This window comes from Megascapheus bottae, unplaced genomic scaffold (genome assembly GCF_031878675.1).
Source record: "Megascapheus bottae isolate mThoBot1 unplaced genomic scaffold, mThoBot2.hap1 HAP1_SCAFFOLD_482, whole genome shotgun sequence".
In the NCBI taxonomy this organism is placed as follows: Eukaryota; Metazoa; Chordata; class Mammalia; order Rodentia; family Geomyidae; genus Megascapheus; species Megascapheus bottae.
Genome location: NW_028327597.1, coordinates 31,905 through 52,082, shown reverse-complemented (window position 1 = coordinate 52,082; position 20,178 = coordinate 31,905). Strand labels below are relative to the sequence as shown.

Here is a 20,178-nt window from a genome sequence, read left to right as displayed (position 1 = left end):
TCGGGGTCGGTCGGGGCTGGGGAGAGCCAAGGGCCCTGGGCGCCAAGGGCGCTGACGCCCGGGCCTTGGGAGGCGGCGGGCGGGGGTCCACCCGGGACTGGACGGGAGGGGCGCGTGGAGCGGAGCCGGTGACGTCATCCGCGGCCCCCAGTGCCCGCGGCGGCGGTGGCGGTGGCGGCAGCGGCGGGCACAGCAGCCAGGTCCCGTGACCCGTGTGCGCCAATGGCCTGGCGGTCTCCAGGGCGACGCGGAGGGTCCGGGCTCCGCCGCCGCTGCCGCCACCGCCCCCGCCGCACCCCCGCCCCGAGTCCGCACTGCAGAGAGCGGCGGCGAGCAGGCGCGGGCGCTCCGGCCCACGTGCCGGAACCAGACAGCCACAGCCACAGCCAGAGCCAGACGCGCTGAGCGAGCCGGAGAGCGAGCCCGCAGCAGCGCAGGGACGCACGCACGCCCCGGGAGACCAGGGCCGCTCGCTGCAGCTGCCGCCGGTGAGCGCAGCCCGCCGGAGCGCGGTGCGTGCGCCCCCCCGCCCCACCCCACCCCGCGCCTGCCACGGACCCGGGCCCCGAAGCGCCAGCGCCAGCGCCAGCAGAAGGTACCCGCCAGGCCCGCGCGCGGAGGACGAGGCCGGGGCGCGGGGGGAGGCGGTGGAGGAAAGGGGTCCAGGCGTGTGTCCCCGCGGGACCCCTCCGCGCCCTTCCCGCGCCGCGCCGTGCCCGCACCCACTGCGGCAGCCTGGGGCGCGTAGAGTTCCCCCCCCCCCAGCCCGACCCGCAGGGATCGGCCAACTGGGGTGGGGGAGGGGAGGAGGGCGGGGATGGGGTCCCCGCGGAGGAGAAGCACCCACAGCTGGAGGGGGCCTGGGGCTGGGGTGGGCTGGAGGGCCGGCGTTCACCTCGCTCTCACCCCCTTCGCATTCACAGGCAGTGGAGACCTGGGCAGCTTTCTCAGAGGCCTAGGCTCCCGCCCCAGCTCATTTTCCACCAGTGCCAGCCCGGTCTGCTCCAGGGCCGGCTCTCTGCCCCTAGTGTCAGCCCAGGCTGGGCCGGGATTGGGGCGATGGCGGTGACGATGCTGCAGGACTGGTGCCGGTGGATGGGCGTCAGCGTTCGCAGGGGCCTGCTGATCCTGGGCATCCCCGAGGACTGTGACGAAGGCGAGTTCCAAGAGTCCCTGGAGGCTGCACTGTGGCCCGTGGGCCACTTTACCGTGCTGGGCAAAGTGTTCAGAGAGGAGGATAACGCCACCGCGGCCCTGGTGGAGCTTGACCGGGAAGTCAACTGTGCTTTGGTCCCAGGGAGATCCCAGGCACCGGAGGCCCCTGGACCGTGGTCTTCGTGCCCGGTTGTCCAGGCGAGGAGGAGTTTCTGGGCCACGTGTTCCACTACCTGGAGCAACAGGGGGAGGCGGTGGAGAGCCCAGAGGGGGCCCTGGACCTGGGGCTGCACGAGGACTGCTGGCTCCACTCAGTCAGTCAGGCTGTCCAGCCCTGGGTGGAAATGGTGAGGTACCAGCGCCTGGCTGTGTTTTCTGGGAGGGACCAGCCCGACCCCGGGGAGGAGTCCTTCGAGGCCTGGCTAGACCACACCACTGACATGCTTCGCGCATGGCAGGGGGTCTCCGAAAGGGAGAGGAGGAGGAGGCTCATGGAGGGCTTGCGAGGGACTGCCCTGCAGCTGGTGCATGGGCTCCTGGCAGAGAACCCCGCCAGAACTGCCCAGGAGTGCCTGGCTGCCCTGATGCAGGTGTTTGGAGACAACGGGTCTCAGGCCACCATCCGGGTGAAGTGTCTCTCTGCTCAGCAGCAGCCAGGAGAACCTCTCTCGGCCTTCGTGCTGCGGCTGGAAGTGCTGCTACAGAAAGCCATCAAGAAGGGGGCCCTAGCCAGGGCCTCTGTCGACGATGTCCGCCTGAGGCAGCTGCTCACCAGGGCCAACCTGACTGAGCCTCTGGATGAAGCCCTGAGGAAGCTGAGGATGGTCGGCAGGCCTCCAACTTTCCTGGAGATGCTGGGGCTCATTCGGGAGTCGGAGGCATGGGAGGCCAATCTAGCCAAAAGTGTGGCCGCCCAGGCAGACGATGAGGCTGCTGCCCGGCCTGGGGCCCAGGTGTATGACGCCCGGGCAGATGCCAGGGCCGCTGCTGAGGCAGAGGAGGAAAAGGTGGACGAGGAGGGAGAGGACGTGTTGGAGAGGGAGGAGGAAGAGGAGGAGGAGGAGGAAGAAGTGGAGGAAGAGGAGAGGGGCGAGGAGGAGGAAGAGGTGGAAGAGGAGGAAGACGAGGGCCATGACCCTGCAGGCCTCGGCCAGGGAGGACCCAATGAGGCTCCTGGGGCCCCCACCTCAGCCCATATGGGCAGTGTTTTGGGGAGGCGCCAGGAGGGCCTGGTTGGCAGCCAGAGAGCTTCGCCTGGGCAGGAGAACAGGAGGCCGAGGAGCCTTCTGAGGCGCACGCTGAGGGATTCAAGGATGCCTTGGAGGAGCCCGAGAATGAGGATGGGGCAGGGGACGTGAGCCGCCCCGAGCCCTCCCCAGGCAAATAGGCTCAGGAGGCCCAGGGGCCTCCTCGCCTCTATGGCAGCAGAGCCCTAGAGGCCAAGGGAAGCCCAGGCCGGGGCCACCGCCTTACCCCACAGGGGGAGCGGGGTGCGGGGAAGGGCCCTCCCCTAGACCAAAACAGCCCCACGAGGCCCCTCGTCTCCTCCCGGTGCCCTGGACACCACCACCAGCCCTTCCAACGGAACCAGGCGGGTGGCCACATTTGCCACCAAATGGAGCAGAGAGTGGCACCCACCTATCCCCATGAAAGCACCACCCTCCCCCTGCTCCCCCCCCCCCCGACACACACACGCAAGTCTCAATTCCAAACTTCTCTGCATCAGGTGGCCAGCCTGGAGGTTCCTGGGAGGGGACAGCTCCAGCCTTAATGGGGGGGTGCCCGAAGACATCCGCCACCCTCACTGGACTGGGAGACATTAAGGCAAATAGGCCCCTAGCTGCCCGCCTCTCCCAAGAATGGGACCCCCTACCCCAAGCTCTAGTCGCCATCCCTGGAAAGAGTACGCCCTGTCCCCAAACAGCCCACGCTTATCTGTAGGCTCCCTAGTGAACCCTGCCACCACACAAGGTCCAACCCCCACACTAGCGCTAGCCATCCTTCCGCACAGAGAGAGGTGTGAAGTGGGCATCAAGCCAGGGTGGTGTCTTTATTTTTTTGGGGGGGGGCTTCTGGCCCACCAGGTCAGCCACGTGTTCCGACACATGCCATGAGATTCCCCCACCCCCGTGCCCCCTCCCCCCAAGGCTCCACTTGCTCCTGTCCAGTGCCATGAGCTCAATCTCTGCTTTCTCGGTGTAGATCTAGGCCGGCTGCCTGCCGCTGGCTCTCGTGGACCTGTGTGCACGTGTGTGGGCTATGTTCTTCTCTGAGCACTTCCTCCCCAGAGGCCTGAGCCCATTCCCAGGAGTCATCACAGAGGATGGACGACGAAGCAGTGCTCGCCTCTTGTCTGGAACACAGACTCGAGCAAGAAGATCCGAACTATGGGTGGGGGTGGGGGCATCTGTGCCTTGAAGTTCCACATCTGTTGCTACTTGTGACCAAGTTTCCTCTGCTTTGTGGGGTGTTCTTGGCTGTGGTTTTCTGTACCCTAGGACTATCCTGTGCCAACCTTAGGTGATCCTCGGGAAGGATCTCCCGAACTGACTGCCAGAGGCCATTGTCCTGGGAAGAGGCTCACCTGGGGCCCTCAGCAAGGGAAAATACAGCAGGACTGGCACCAGTATGTGTGGTGTGTGTGTGTGTGTGGTGTCTGTGTGTGTGTGTGTGTGTGAGTGTGTGTGTGTGTGTGTGTGTGTGTGTGTGGTGTGTACAAATGCAGGACGCACTAAGGTGGCAACTCATCAGGAGTCCCAGGAGGAGCTGTGTTCTCTACTGGCAGTGGAAAGTTCCTGTGTGCATTTGTCAACCCTTTCTTCTCCTCAATGGCTTTCAGCAAACGTTTCTCTTCAATAAATTTCGTGGGTGTTTCTGCTGCATTCAGTCTCTCTTCGGATGGGAATACATGCATAGGGGGGTAAGGGCTTCTGGGCTAACATTGGGGGATGTCCAGGAAAGATCGGTGAGGGGTCCTGGGGGGCCACCAAATGAGCAGAAGCCAGACAGCATCATGCTGATAGTCCTCAGAGCCGGCGGCCACTTGGTTTCACAAGGCACTCGGGAACGCCCCCCCCCCCAGGTATAAGTGGATCAGGTGTTGAAGGGGTCTCAGGAGGCAGTAGGCCCCAAGACCCCTGGAGGTGCCATGGGTGTTTGGGGTGGGTCCATTCAGGTCCTCCAGAGAGATCTGAGTCACCATGTGTGCAATCCCAGGCCTGCATTCCTTTAAGCCACAGTAACTGAAAGTAGGAAAATTTAGGCCTTCTTGTGCACACAGTGGTGGCATGAAAGGGCAGTCTCACTGCAGAAGAGACTTGAACATAGCTGGCTCTCTCACCAATACTGAGCCTTAACCAAGCGTACCAGAAAGCACCCATTGGCTCCTATAGGGAGGTGCCTTAGGGTATTCCACAAAACCTCAGACCCACTGGCCCTTCTGGATATGGGGAGGAAACTTGCCTTTCTGTGAAGCCTAATATCCCCCATTTCCTACTCACTCTGGCTTCCGGGAGCAAGTGGATCAGGTGTTGAGGAGGCTGCTTAGACACCAGCAGGCAGGTTCTGAGGCCTCAGGCTATATGGCAGCATTAGATTAGGGATTGCTCAGACAGGTCACCTGTGCAAGCCCATGCTGCCAATCCTGTTTAGCAAAATGAGAAAGAATTGGCTGGGTATAAGGCCAAGATGCCCATGCCTGCAGCTGCTTTTAGGGACTTCAAGAACTGAAATGGGTCTTGTGCAGGCAAACTGTAGACCCTACCTTTGGACCTATGGCCAGCTCCATCTTTTCATTGAAGTATGTCAGTGGAGGGTGAACAGGATTTTGGTCAGGGTCCCCATCAAGAGCTCCACATTTTGCACGGTAACTTGCCAGGAGACTCTCCTGATTTGAGGGGCAGGACAGGAGGGAAAGGGCAGGCAAGGCACTAATGCTAATCAGCCAGTCCTTGGGAACTCTTTGCCTTTGCTTTTCCCTTGGGCAGACTGGGCCTGCATATGCTGTGATCCCTAGAGGTCCCCACTGACTGAGTTTGTGTCCATTGATAGGGGATCACACACATTCAGAACCCAGGTAACTTCAATTGTGTAGTCCAGGCCAGAAAAATGCTAGGGGAATTGCCAGCAAGATGTCTGGGCTTCAATTTGAGCCAAGGTGCTGTGGTGCTGGAGCCCTTGCAATGTACCCTCCCAGGTTTTTCCCCGCCCAGGTCATGTCGAGGTACATGTTCTGATAAGATTTGCCACACTGGAAGCCCTGGTCCTTTAGCGCATAGTCTTTCACAACAAGGGATGGGCAACTCCTTTCTTCAGAACTTCATTCGTTTTCATGCCTAGGCAAAACATGCTCCTTGGCCCTATTCTCCCTATACTTAAGAATCAGTCCCAAGGATACTTTCACTGTGGGTGCCAATATCAATGCCTGCCTGGAACTGGAACCCAAATGACAGCCCAGGTCCATACACATGTCACGAAAGCAAAGGTAAGACTTTCATATTCCCAGGTCCTCACTATGAGCCATCTACCCCAGAGCACAGAGAGAGGATCCGCCTTTGGTTGAGGATTGGCAGCTTCCTCTCCACTAGGATGACAGAACAGGACAGACCCACATCAGTGATGCCTGTGCCCCTGGTCCAGGAGACTCACTGTGGTGGTATAGATTAGACTGTTCACCTTCTGCTACAGCCCTAGCTCCAAGTGCCCTTGTACAGGTACACCGTTCCCATATTCTCAATGACCCACATTCTCTCAACAACACACATGCCACCACAATGACATATTCTCACACTCATTTAGTCTTACATTCTTGGACATTCACACGAACACATCGCTTCCCACATAAACACACATCATATTTACACCTTTTGCCATCTGCCTTCAGTTCCCTCGTCACACCCACTCAGTGAACACAGCTCATTTGGTGGCCCCCCAGGACCCCTCACCGATCTTTCCTGGACATCCCCCAATGTTAGCCCAGAAGCCCTTACCCCCTATGCATGTATTCCCATCCGAAGAGAGACTGAATGCAGCAGAAACACCCACGAAATTTATTGAAGAGAAACGTTTGCTGAAAGCCATTGAGGAGAAGAAAGGGTTGACAAATGCACACAGGAACTTTCCACTGCCAGTAGAGAACACAGCTCCTCCTGGGACTCCTGATGAGTTGCCACCTTAGTGCGTCCTGCATTTGTACACACCACACACACACACACACACACACACACACTCACACACACACACACACACAGACACCACACACACACACACACCACACATACTGGTGCCAGTCCTGCTGTATTTTCCCTTGCTGAGGGCCCCAGGTGAGCCTCTTCCCAGGACAATGGCCTCTGGCAGTCAGTTCGGGAGATCCTTCCCGAGGATCACCTAAGGTTGGCACAGGATAGTCCTAGGGTACAGAAAACCACAGCCAAGAACACCCCACAAAGCAGAGGAAACTTGGTCACAAGTAGCAACAGATGTGGAACTTCAAGGCACAGATGCCCCCCACCCCCACCCATAGTTCGGATCTTCTTGCTCGAGTCTGTGTTCCAGACAAGAGGCGAGCACTGCTTCGTCGTCCATCCTCTGTGATGACTCCTGGGAATGGGCTCAGGGCCTCTGGGGAGGAAGTGCTCAGAGAAGAACATAGCCCACACACGTGCACACAGGTCCACGAGAGCCAGCGGCAGGCAGCCGGCCTAGATCTACACCGAGAAAGCAGAGATTGAGCTCATGGCACTGGACAGGAGCAAGTGGAGCCTTGGGGGGGAGGGGGCACGGGGGGTGGGGGAATCTCATGGCATGTGTCGGAACACGTGGCTGACCTGGTGGGCCAGAAGCCCCCCCCCAAAAAAATAAAGACACCACCCTGGCTTGATGCCCACTTCACACCTCTCTCTGTGCGGAAGGATGGCTAGCGCTAGTGTGGGGGTTGGACCTTGTGTGGTGGCAGGGTTCACTAGGGAGCCTACAGATAAGCGTGGGCTGTTTGGGGACAGGGCGTACTCTTTCCAGGGATGGCGACTAGAGCTTGGGGTAGGGGGTCCCATTCTTGGGAGAGGCGGGCAGCTAGGGGCCTATTTGCCTTAATGTCTCCCAGTCCAGTGAGGGTGGCGGATGTCTTCGGGCACCCCCCCATTAAGGCTGGAGCTGTCCCCTCCCAGGAACCTCCAGGCTGGCCACCTGATGCAGAGAAGTTTGGAATTGAGACTTGCGTGTGTGTGTCGGGGGGGGGGGGGGAGCAGGGGGAGGGTGGTGCTTTCATGGGGATAGGTGGGTGCCACTCTCTGCTCCATTTGGTGGCAAATGTGGCCACCCGCCTGGTTCCGTTGGAAGGGCTGGTGGTGGTGTCCAGGGCACCGGGAGGAGACGAGGGGCCTCGTGGGGCTGTTTTGGTCTAGGGGAGGGCCCTTCCCCGCACCCCGCTCCCCCTGTGGGGTAAGGCGGTGGCCCCGGCCTGGGCTTCCCTTGGCCTCTAGGGCTCTGCTGCCATAGAGGCGAGGAGGCCCCTGGGCCTCCTGAGCCTATTTGCCTGGGGAGGGCTCGGGGCGGCTCACGTCCCCTGCCCCATCCTCATTCTCGGGCTCCTCCAAGGCATCCTTGAATCCCTCAGCGTGCGCCTCAGAAGGCTCCTCGGCCTCCTGTTCTCCTGCCCAGGCGAAGCTCTCTGGCTGCCAACCAGGCCCTCCTGGCGCCTCCCCCAAAACACTGCCCATATGGGCTGAGGTGGGGGCCCCAGGAGCCTCATTGGGTCCTCCCTGGCCGAGGCCTGCAGGGTCATGGCTCTCGTCTTCCTCCTCTTCCACCTCTTCCTCCTCCTCGCCCCTCTCCTCTTCCTCCACTTCTTCCTCCTCCTCCTCCTCTTCCTCCTCCCTCTCCAACACGTCCTCTCCCTCCTCGTCCACCTTTTCCTCCTCTGCCTCAGCAGCGGCCCTGGCATCTGCCCGGGCGTCATACACCTGGGCCCCAGGCCGGGCAGCAGCCTCATCGTCTGCCTGGGCGGCCACACTTTTGGCTAGATTGGCCTCCCATGCCTCCGACTCCCGAATGAGCCCCAGCATCTCCAGGAAAGTTGGAGGCCTGCCGACCATCCTCAGCTTCCTCAGGGCTTCATCCAGAGGCTCAGTCAGGTTGGCCCTGGTGAGCAGCTGCCTCAGGCGGACATCGTCGACAGAGGCCCTGGCTAGGGCCCCCTTCTTGATGGCTTTCTGTAGCAGCACTTCCAGCCGCAGCACGAAGGCCGAGAGAGGTTCTCCTGGCTGCTGCTGAGCAGAGAGACACTTCACCCGGATGGTGGCCTGAGACCCGTTGTCTCCAAACACCTGCATCAGGGCAGCCAGGCACTCCTGGGCAGTTCTGGCGGGGTTCTCTGCCAGGAGCCCATGCACCAGCTGCAGGGCAGTCCCTCGCAAGCCCTCCATGAGCCTCCTCCTCCTCTCCCTTTCGGAGACCCCCTGCCATGCGCGAAGCATGTCAGTGGTGTGGTCTAGCCAGGCCTCGAAGGACTCCTCCCCGGGGTCGGGCTGGTCCCTCCCAGAAAACACAGCCAGGCGCTGGTACCTCACCATTTCCACCCAGGGCTGGACAGCCTGACTGACTGAGTGGAGCCAGCAGTCCTCGTGCAGCCCCAGGTCCAGGGCCCCCTCTGGGCTCTCCACCGCCTCCCCCTGTTGCTCCAGGTAGTGGAACACGTGGCCCAGAAACTCCTCCTCGCCTGGACAACCGGGCACGAAGACCACGGTCCAGGGGCCTCCGGTGCCTGGGATCTCCCTGGGGACCAAAGCACAGTTGACTTCCCGGTCAAGCTCCACCAGGGCCGCGGTGGCGTTATCCTCCTCTCTGAACACTTTGCCCAGCACGGTAAAGTGGCCCACGGGCCACAGTGCAGCCTCCAGGGACTCTTGGAACTCGCCTTCGTCACAGTCCTCGGGGATGCCCAGGATCAGCAGGCCCCTGCGAACGCTGACGCCCATCCACCGGCACCAGTCCTGCAGCATCGTCACCGCCATCGCCCCAATCCCGGCCCAGCCTGGGCTGACACTAGGGGCAGAGAGCCGGCCCTGGAGCAGACCGGGCTGGCACTGGTGGAAAATGAGCTGGGGCGGGAGCCTAGGCCTCTGAGAAAGCTGCCCAGGTCTCCACTGCCTGTGAATGCGAAGGGGGTGAGAGCGAGGTGAACGCCGGCCCTCCAGCCCACCCCAGCCCCAGGCCCCCTCCAGCTGTGGGTGCTTCTCCTCCGCGGGGACCCCATCCCCGCCCTCCTCCCCTCCCCCACCCCAGTTGGCCGATCCCTGCGGGTCGGGCTGGGGGGGGGGGAACTCTACGCGCCCCAGGCTGCCGCAGTGGGTGCGGGCACGGCGCGGCGCGGGAAGGGCGCGGAGGGGTCCCGCGGGGACACACGCCTGGACCCCTTTCCTCCACCGCCTCCCCCCGCGCCCCGGCCTCGTCCTCCGCGCGCGGGCCTGGCGGGTACCTTCTGCTGGCGCTGGCGCTGGCGCTTCGGGGCCCGGGTCCGTGGCAGGCGCGGGGTGGGGTGGGGCGGGGGGGCGCACGCACCGCGCTCCGGCGGGCTGCGCTCACCGGCGGCAGCTGCAGCGAGCGGCCCTGGTCTCCCGGGGCGTGCGTGCGTCCCTGCGCTGCTGCGGGCTCGCTCTCCGGCTCGCTCAGCGCGTCTGGCTCTGGCTGTGGCTGTGGCTGTCTGGTTCCGGCACGTGGGCCGGAGCGCCCGCGCCTGCTCGCCGCCGCTCTCTGCAGTGCGGACTCGGGGCGGGGGTGCGGCGGGGGCGGTGGCGGCAGCGGCGGCGGAGCCCGGACCCTCCGCGTCGCCCTGGAGACCGCCAGGCCATTGGCGCACACGGGTCACGGGACCTGGCTGCTGTGCCCGCCGCTGCCGCCACCGCCACCGCCGCCGCGGGCACTGGGGGCCGCGGATGACGTCACCGGCTCCGCTCCACGCGCCCCTCCCGTCCAGTCCCGGGTGGACCCCCGCCCGCCGCCTCCCAAGGCCCGGGCGTCAGCGCCCTTGGCGCCCAGGGCCCTTGGCTCTCCCCCAGCCCCGACCGACCCCGCCCCTCCCGCACAGGCGTGGGATGCGCACTTGTTCGAGCCCCTGCGGGGCCAGGGATGGCAGGGTCTTCTAGTTGGGGTCACCAGAAAATGGCCCAGGGCTGGGATCAGGGATTCGGGAGCTCTCCCAGCTCCCTGTCAACCTGACCCCACCGCGGGCACTGCTCCAGGCCCTGAGCTAGGGGAGCAGGGTCTATCTGCTCCTGGGGTGCAGTGGAGGAGGTGTCCCCTGGAGGGGATTCCACATGGGCTCGCATGGGCCCCTGCTCCCCAGCCCCCAGAAGGTCCAGCATCTGGGTGCTGCCTGGCTTGCTGGAAGAAACAGATTGAGGGTCGGGGCCCGCAGGGCCGCCATCATCCACCATGGGGCCTAAGGGTTTTGGCTGCCCTGGGGACAGGGCCCAAGGGACAGCATGACCTCCCAGCTGTAGGGTGTGCCTGGGCCTATCCACCTCTGCAGTGTGTCCCAAATGAGTTTCCGATGGCCCCCTGGAGCCTGTACCTTAGGACCTGCCCCTTCTTGCTAGACACAGGGTTACTCAGGGTCTCTGGGACCCTCTGGTTGCGAAGAGGCCGGCTGCTGGGAGCACAGCGCCTCGTATTTCCACTGTCTCTGTGCCCCCTGCAGCCCAATCAGACCTGGAACATTGCTTTCTCTCTGCCCCGAGGGCCGTGTGGGTGTCCAGCCATCCCAGAAGTCTCCATCTGTCTGGTCTCCTCACCCATGCACAGCGCCCTGTCCTGTGCTTCGCTGCCTGGGCTAGTAGGCATGGCAACAGGACAGTGCTGCTTCAGCTGAAAAGAGACCTTCTGGCCCCATGAGTCACACCACTCCAACCCTGACCCCTTCCACAAGGCCAGGGCCATGTGTGCAACCTTTCTTACCACTCAGAGGGCAAGCCTGGTCACTAACACCTCTGAATGCGGTTGCCTGGCAACCCCCCTCTCTTTCCTCTCCTGGCACGCTCTGTGGGCACGTTCCTATCCACCAAGGAGATTCCTAAGAATCAACTCCTGCGGAAGGAACTTCAGTTTCTCTAGGCCCCAGACGATCTTGGCCCAGGACACTGATACTGACACTGGACTGCTCTCCTCGGAGCCCTGCCTCCTTGACTATTTTTCCTTCTTCCCCGTGCTTTAAAGGGCCAACTTTTCCTCACACCCGGGAGAATCGCTTGCTCCTTCTAGACCTAGCCCACCAGCTCTCTCTGTCTCTGTCTCTGTCTTATCGATGATGGGGCTTGATTTCAGGGTCTGGGGCACTGTCCCCGAACACTTTTACTCAAGGGTACCACTCAGCCACTTTGTGCCCCAACTCCACTTCTGGCTTTCTGGTGGTTCCTGGGACCTAAGGGTCTCATAGACTTTCCTGCCTGGACTGGTTCTCAACCTTGATCCTCAGATCTCAGCCCCCTGAGCAGTAGGATTACAGGCATGAGCCACCGGCACCCAGTCAGAACCAGCCATTCGGTCTGTGGGGAGACGTCAGCCCAACTGACTCCAGCTTCCTAGTGTCTCCACCGCACAGCTAAATCTTCCCGGGAGAAGGTGCCCAAAGTGGTTTGAGGAACAGAGTGAGGGTTGCCTATGTATTTATTAAGATGAGATGGCATCTACATGCTCCGGTAACAGTCAAGCCAAGCCAGGTCTACGCATTCAAATGCAACTTTTTAATATGATGGCAAAGAAAGACAACAGAATAGGGGGACGCAAGAATTAACTCTCCTTTCCTCCGTGTCCCTATGCCACAATCGCTTCTCAGCCGAGTCCCCTCCATCTGCACGGGGGATAAGCGACTGCACTGTTTTTGCACCGGGCCACCAAAGTACACAGGTTCCCCCAAACTACATACATCCGCAGCAGTAACCATGCGACTACTGCCATCCATAACCGCGCACGATGAGGTCCTACCTATAAAGCTGCCATGTGAAAGGACAGCTGAAACCAAGGTCAACTTGAACATCCAAACAGGTGTCCCCTATGTGTTCCCGAACCCAGCCTGGAGCCACACAAGTGACAAGGCTGACTCCTCTCTCCCAACTCAAAAGTGAACAATGACCGCCCCCCCCACCCCCCCCCCGCCCCCGGCCACGGGCGGCTGTCTGTCACCGTGGTGACCTGCCCCTCCCCCCACACCCCGCCCCGGAAGGTAGCCTACCCTGCCCGTCACTACCATTCATTGTTGGGTAGCCTCTTTCTCCTTTCTCAAAGCCTCCTTGTACAGGGAGGAGAAGGAGCTGGGATCACGCCCAGTGAAATTCACCCACTGCTCCAGGACCTTCACCTTGCTTGTTTCCGCCAGGGCCCTGGGGCCCCACTGGTACACACAGCGAGCAGGATCACTGTTGGGCACCCACCGGCACTCCAGGTACTGCTCCCGCACAAAATCTTCCACAAGCTTCCTGGGGTCCCCGTAGGTGTAGTGCTCCCTCCCCGGACACACACCCATCTTACTCAGGGCCTCCCAGAGCACCTCTTCAGAGACGTGGTTGCCCTCCCTGAACACGACGCACAGGACCATGATCAGCAAGCCTGTCTTGGGCACCCCCTGCACATCACTCAGCAGCCCATCATACGTGAGCCCCAGGGAAGTGACCAGGGCGTAGGAGTCGCCGCCGGGCACCACTTCCTGCAGCTCAAGGCCAAAGACCAGCAGCAGGCACTCACAGGCCGTCTTGAAGATCATAGGGAAGAACTCCTGGTGCTCTCTGCACACGTGCTTCAGAAGCTCCTCTCTGCTGGTTGGCTCCTTCAGGTGGTACTTGAGGAGCAGCAGGGGCACCAGGGACAGGCCATCTTTCAGCAGGGATCTGGGGTCTACCTGGCCAGTCCAGGGGAACAGACTAGGAATCACCACGACGCTTCTGGAGCCCTGACTGAGTTGGCTCCATGGAGCAGAGACCAAGCCAGTTCGGGGAAGGGAGGCCTTCTGACAACCAATGCCAGGTTGTGCCCGAGGCACAGGCTCCTCCCTTGGGGTGTGAGGGAGCCCAACAGTGGTGAAGGAGGAAGAGGCGGTGGCTCTGGCCTCCTCTGCCTCCCCCCGCTGCTCCTCCACTGGGGAGGCTGGGAGCATAGCAGTGGAGGCAGTGGCAGTGGCTGCCTCCTCCTCCTCAACCACAGGGACCAGCCCGCCCACCAGGCCCCACGCCTCCCTTGGGGCCTGGGAGCATCCCTGGCCCTTGACACGCTGGCTCTTCGGGACATAGGGCATCGTGGCTCTCATTGAGCACAGCAGGCAGGCAGAAGGGTGGACGGTCCTGGGGAGAGAGCGAGGACAGGCTGAGTGGCCTCAGCCTAGAATGGCACCCTTGCCGGCTCCCACGGGGTCTATCACAAGAGAGCCAGTACCGGTGATCTCTTTTGGCAGCCGGTCCTGTGTTCACCGTTGGTCTGTCTGTTGAGAGCCTGCGGAAGGAAGTGTGGGGGGGGGAGGGTCCTTGGGGGTTCAGGTGGCTATGAGCTCCTTGTTGTGGTGGCCGCCTGCAGGGCATGTGGGGGTTTTGATGAGGTGGGGCGGAGGGGGGAGGGCTCAGGCGGGCTGAGCAACTCCCCTTCTCCCCTGACACCACCGAGTGTCATCCCCTCCACGACCAGAGGACAACTGCCTCACAGCAAGCTCTTCTAAGTCGTGGCCTCTGAAGCTCTTGGCAGAGGCACTGAGGGACCTTCCCCACCACCCCACCTCCCGCAGGCCAAAGCCTACAAGCCCACCACCGGGCAGCCGCCGGACAGGATGGGTCGGCTGTACTGTGCCAGCGTCTTCACTGTCCCGGGGTTCGCTCTAGGCTCCCAATGGGCCCCTGGCACTGACTGGCCCCAGGTCACCCCTGTGCTGGCGCTGAGAACGAGTTCCGCCTTCTTGAATTGGCCACAAAATGCAGTGGGAAGCCTCACGTGTGGCTCTATCTGTCCTGGGCAGAAAGCAAGACCAGGCCAAAAATGGGAGAATCGCCGTGATGGGACTGGGGACCATCTCCCTGCTTGACCAGACAAAACGGTAAGCACACGGACTGTCCCTTCAGATGCCATGAGACTACCTTCCTTCAGCCATTTTCCATGAGACACACTAAGGAAGGGGAGCTGCGTGGAAGCCTGTCCACCCACAGTCACAAGGGCCTGTCTCGCCTCACCTTGCCTCCTGACAGACATACGCTGGCCACCTTCTCCCCTCTGCTGACCAGCAGTGGTTCCCTTGGCTCTCCTGATGTCTCCTCTCTCTCTCCAAGGCCTCCTGCTTTCTGGGAGACACAAGAAACGATAGACTTCACTCGGGAAGCTCAGCAGAGGTCACCGTGGCCCTTCACAAGAACCCCTTCAAGTGTCCTCAAGATAGCCACGATTACTTTTTTTTTTTTGCCAGTCCTGGGCTTGAGCTCAGGGCCTGAGCACTGTCGTTGGACTTTCTCAAGGCTAGCGCTCTACCACTTGAGCCTCAGCACCCCTTCTGGCTTTTTTCAATGTATGTGGTACCGAGGAATCGAACCTGGGTCTTCATGCATGCTAGGCAAGCACTTTTAACCACTAGGCCAAACTCCCGGCCCCCACGATTACTTCTTACCAGTCCCACAGCCTTCTCCTCTAGGGACCAACACACCTAGCCTGCGCGGTAAGGCCGTTGTCTCCCTACCTCTTGCCCTTGCCTACAGCAGGAAGCTGGGGGGAAGTGGTACCTGTTCCCCACAGTGCTGCCTGGAGCTGCCCTGGACTGACAGGATGGGCAACTTTCCGATGTTTGGAATAGGGGTCTTTTCATTCCCCACGTCACGCCCCCCCCCCCAGCACCTCAGCCCCACCCTCCGGAAGGTTTTGAGCCAAATTGCTGAGTGGAGGAGATCTCACAGACCAAAAAGACACACCTCTGTAACCTGGGCTCTGGGTTTCAACTGCAGGCAGTCAGAACATGAGGCCAGTAAGTCTTTCTCACTCCCACTGTGAGTAGCACCTCCCTGTTGTCTCAGAAAGTAGAAAGAGTCCATGTCACACAATCTCCACCTCTTCCTAGGTCACTCATGCTGGTCTTCAAGCAAAGGCCTGAAACCGCAGCTCACTTGTTCTCCTTCTATAAAGGAGTGGATGTGCCACTGAGGCGATCGGGAAAGGGTGAGAACTTGGAAAACAGAAGGACTGTGAGGAAAATCATTTTCAGAGAACGAGTAGGTATCCCGGAAAAACAAAAGGATCGGTGTCATTCTGTGCGTGGTCCCCGCAGAGCCTGATCTCTTTCCCACAATTCCCAGGCACACAGTGATATCATGAGCATTGCCCAGCCGTGGGACTCAGGAGACATTCTCTGTCAGGCAGGAGCCGAAGAGAGGTTCCTCACAGCTGGAACACAGGCACCTCACCTCAGAAGCCTCACATACAAGTTCCCACAGCATTAGGTATTAAACATTTGCATAGTTGATATTTACAGCGAAAGAGAAATTTCTAGTCAATATTTAAAAATGGCATTTTGGCAACTGCATTGATTGCCCACATGGTAGTTTCTGGAGGACGACTTATGCATTCCAGTGCACCTCCAGGTGTACCAACTTACGGTCTCCGGTGTGGCAGCATAGAGGGTCAAAGGTGAAAGTCATGATGGTTGAGGGCTGTACCAAGACAGCTTCTTTTCACTTTTTGCACAGTTTACCCAAATGTCCACCGTGCAAACACATATAGCCTCACCTCCGGACAACACCGCATTTACTTCCTGTCAACAGTTCCAAAGGCATGCACAACCTTGCAAATCCCATAATGCTTATTTTCATGGGGACAGTTTAAGGTTAGTTTAACTCACAGATGGGTCTCGAATGCGACCCTTCTCAGGAATACCAGAACTCACTGAGCTCCTAACACAGTCTATTGTGGTCAGATTTCGTTGGTCACTCCTGGGTGTTGAGATCATAGTCTCTCATGGCTATCACTCCATGTCTAGCGTCATTCCTTTCCTTTCGGCTTTCTACTGGTTCTGTGGTGGTAGGAGCACAGGAAATCTGTCTGCCTAGGCTTCGTAGAACCTTCATTCTCAGCTATCAGCCTCCTGTGTGGCTAGGATAACAGGAGCCATGAGCCACCAGCACCCAGCATATCTCAACATTTTCTTCTTTCTTCTCTGTCTGTCTGTCTGTCTGTCTGTCTGTCTGTCTCTTCTTTCTTTCTTTCTTTTTGGGGGCCATGGGGAATAAACTCGGCCTGGGTGCTGTCTCTGAGCTCTTCAGCTCATGGCTACCTCTCTAACCCTGGGCCTAGGTGTTGTCCCTGAGCACTTCAGCTCAAGGCTGACTCCCTACCCTCGAGCCAAGCACCACTTCCCATTTCCTAGAGGTTAATTGGAGATAAGAGTCTTGGGTCCTTTTGTGTCCGGGCTGGCTTTGAACTGTCATCCTCAGATCTCAGCCTCCTGAGTAGCTAGGATTACAGGTGTGAGCCAGTATTCTCTGCCCCCAACATTTCCTTTCCTTGTTTTTTTTTTGGTTATGGGCATTTTCTGAGGCTTAAACTCACGACCTTGCAGCTGTCACTGTGCTTTTCCTGTCAAGGGTGGTGCTCTTCCACTTGAGACATAGCTCTGCTTCTGACTTTGTGCTGGAAATTGGAGATAAAACTTTCATGAGTTTGTTTGACTGAGGTTCCCTTTGAAAAGTGAATCTTTGGATCCATCATTCTAAATAGCAAGGATCACACTCATGAACCCTATCTTCTTATTGCTTATGGTTACCTGATTCTGGGCAGCAGCCGCACTGGGCCAAGTGGAGGCGAATTTTACTTTGATTTGACAAATCTCGAGGAGAATGCAGATGAGCAACAAAGAGAGCTCTCAGAAGATACAAATAAACACCCAAATGACCTGAAAGGTCTGATAGGAGATATGCAAAGGGAACTCAATAAAGATTCAGAAGTCCTGGAGGACACGAGACAAAATTAAAACTCCTGGTGATGAAAAAATCTGCTCAATAGCCTCTCCAGCAGACGAAAGGAAATGGAAGTCAGAATATCAGAGCCTGTGTACAAACTGGACAGAAGAAGAATTTTTTTGTTTAATTGTTTGTTTGGTTGAACTTGGGACTTGAACTCTGGGTCTGGGCACTGTCCCTGAGCTATTTCACTCAAGGCTAGTTGCTCTACCGCTTAAGCCACGGCACCAGTTCTCAGAATTTGTTGTTGGGGCCGGGAGTTTGGCCTAGTGGAAGAGTGCTTGCCTAGTATGCATGAAGATCTGGCATCAATTCCTCAGTACCACATTCACAGAAAGAAAAAAACAAACCTAGAAGTGGTTCTGTGGCTCAAATGATAGAGCTCTAGCCTTAAGAAAAGTCCAAGGACAGTGCTCAGGGTCTGAGTTCAAGCCCCACAACTGGCAAAAAAAAGGAAAAATAAAGCATCTGTTGTTGCTGTTGCTGTTGCTGCTGCTGTTAAAGGCAAAGATCCAAGAATGAAGGCATAAGCAAGTCTCCAGTACAGTATGAAAAGACCAAACTTACGAGTGATGGGCATAGGTGAGGGAGAAGTGCTAGATAAAAGCACAAGGAAGGTTTCCAACAGTAGCTGAAAACTTGTCAGACCTTGAGAAAGAGGAGTCCCTCCAGGTACAAGATGCCTTTAAGACTCCAAACAGACAAGACCAGAAGATGGCCACTCCACAGCTTGCTGTAGTTCAACAGGAAGTCCAAAGAACTTAGAGAGAAGGAAACAAGTACCTCTAAAACAAAAAAGCCAAGCAACTAACAAATGTCGGGCCACAGGGGTAACAGCAAACTCTCCACACAATGTTACAAAATGAGGCAGGTCTGTTGTATGTAGAGGGCTGAAATAACTGCTAACCCACATCTTTTCACTCACCCAGCCAAGGTACTACTCATACCCGGGGAAACATAAGCATACTTCCATGGTAAAGAAACAGTAAAGCAAGTTCACAGCAAGCTAACAAGCAATGCACAGTGTGCTCAAGGTGAGAAAATAAAGCCTATCTTCCATAGTAGATAGGGAAATCAAAAGGTAAGAAAGAAGCACACAGTACAGAAACAACACCTTGGCAGACATTACTCTGTATCCCGTCTTTGGCATTAATGCTGAATTTTGTTGTCTCTGTTCCCTAGACAAAAGGAATGCATTAGTGAACAGGAAGAGAAACAGCAAGACCCAAAGTCTTGCTCGTTATCAAAACGACATCTCATAGACAAAAGCCCGCAGTAGCTTAGTGTATTAGGTTGGCACAGAGATCTCCTAAGCACACGTTATCTTAGACATCTGTTATGTACTCATGTCTGTACATGATTGCGCATAAAAGCAAAAAAATGAGCATGCATTAACAATTCTTGAAATTTATGTGCCTATCGGCCTTGCACCCAGCTTTAGTGAACATTAAAGAGTTAAAAGAAGTATAGCTAGGCTTCTCCACCCTCCAACACAATCAGAATGGCAGCTTCGGTACCCAAACTTCCTAAAAGTATGAGTACTTACTCCTAGAAAAACTTATTATTTTAGGAAGGAACTTGTCAAAATTAAATGTCATGAAACGCCAAGTAGATGGGACAGGCATCCTCAAGGCAGTTTCTCCAGCAAGTGCACAAAACTCATTCTTTCTCCGAGGTGAATCATCTTTGAGGACGTAAAAGAAGCCTAAGCAAATATGATTCAGTTGCAATGAGTGCCCGTGTGCTTTGCGACCGTGAAGGAAGCAAAGAGAGCTGCAGACCACATGACAGGGTAGAATGATGTCCCTGGAAGGCGAATGGGTGGCACTGGAGATCATCCTGTGAAATCACCTGAGCCTGGTTCAGGAAGAGGAACGCTGCCTTGTTTTTGTGTCCTGTGGGGCAGCTATACCTAGCACACAAGTACGTACATAACTGCACGGCATGTGGACCGTTTGCGAGAGAATCCGTGTATAACGGTCAGCCCGCGTGACCACGTGGCGCGCTCGCCAGCGATCTGAGCCTAAGCGGCTTCCCGGCCTTGTGCGCGTGTGCGAGGCGGCCTCACGGAGCCCCGCGGAGACATCGCGAGTCCGGGCCTGCACCCCGGCCCACATCTGGCCCTGCCACACCTTTCCTGGCCTAGGCTGGACGCCTCAACACACGTCCTGGGAAACCCAAGGGGCCTTGGCCGAGGCCTCGGCCCAGGCCACGGGCAGCCGGGCGGGGGGCCTCTCAGAGCCGCCGCGGCCCGTCCTGGGCCACCAACCACTTCGATCTCCAAGAGCCTGGGATCCAGCCTGACCCTGCTCCCCTCGTGTGGCGATCGTGTGCCACGAATAAAAACAATCCTGTTACCTTGAGGACAGCGACCTTCTCTCAGGACCGGCTGGCGCGCCCACGCGGATCCCTCTGCCAGCCCTCGTGGTCGCGCTGGCTTCCTGGCTCTCTGCGCATGCGCAAGGCGGGGCCTCGCCTCGGGCAGCGCTGCCCCGGTACCCTGGCCCTACAAGGCGCGAGCCCTCCATGACTGACAGGCACAGTGCGCGTGCGTGGTACACGATTTACACCGCCTATCCCCCCGCCCCTCCCCCTACGAAGTTGGGCTCTCAGCAGAGTCTACCCAGTCCCTCGCTTTGCCGGCCCACGCGTGCTGTGGCCTAGGCTGTCGGAGGCTCTGCTGTTCAGTGTGCTCTGCTGCTCTGTCTGCCAGGACCTTCACCACAAGGGGCCCACGGGGGTGCTCTTTCTGCCTCCTGGGGCTCCTTCTCCTGGCTCCTGCTCTGCTGTGTCCAGAGTCCCCTCCAGTGGGGCTCCAGGTGACAGCGCTCCTGCCTGAGCTGCTACCCGGGCTCCCACCCGTTCCACCTGCTGTCCTGTCCGTGTAGCAACACCCGAGGGGTCAAGTTCCGTGCAACTGTCTGCCGCGTCTGCTTTCTGTTCCTCCCGGGCTTTGCACTCAGGTGGGGACCACATTGCTCCCTGTGTCATCCTGTCCCCAACCCCTCCCCTGGCCAGGCTACTCCGCAGTGCTCTCAACTGCCCCGCTTCCTGTCCG

General features: G+C 58.6%; 2 protein-coding genes and 1 pseudogene across 2 annotated transcripts; 1 reads left to right on the top strand and 2 right to left on the bottom strand.

The window, feature by feature from the left end:
* The first annotated feature begins 284 nt into the window (after positions 1 to 284).
* Positions 285 to 3,276, top strand: LOC150039585 (paraneoplastic antigen-like protein 6B; annotated as a pseudogene).
* Positions 3,277 to 6,373: 3,097 nt separating this feature from the next.
* On the bottom strand, positions 6,374 to 9,934 carry LOC150039584 (paraneoplastic antigen-like protein 6B). Its single transcript, XM_090327743.1, has 2 exons — positions 9,629 to 9,934; positions 6,374 to 9,300 (listed from the first exon to the last, which is right to left on the bottom strand). Exon 2 carries the CDS (start codon positions 9,162 to 9,164, stop codon positions 7,680 to 7,682), a length of 1,485 nt encoding a protein of 494 aa, XP_090183869.1. The 5' UTR covers positions 9,165 to 9,300; positions 9,629 to 9,934; the 3' UTR covers positions 6,374 to 7,679.
* Positions 9,935 to 12,369: 2,435 nt separating this feature from the next.
* LOC150039583 (melanoma-associated antigen 8-like) lies at positions 12,370 to 19,648 on the bottom strand. Its single transcript, XM_090327740.1, has 4 exons — positions 19,479 to 19,648; positions 14,355 to 14,462; positions 13,573 to 13,629; positions 12,370 to 13,481 (listed from the first exon to the last, which is right to left on the bottom strand). The coding sequence occupies exons 1-4, from the start codon at positions 19,646 to 19,648 to the stop codon at positions 12,398 to 12,400; spliced, it is 1,419 nt and encodes a 472-aa protein (XP_090183866.1). The 3' UTR covers positions 12,370 to 12,397.
* Positions 19,649 to 20,178: the final 530 nt, after the last annotated feature.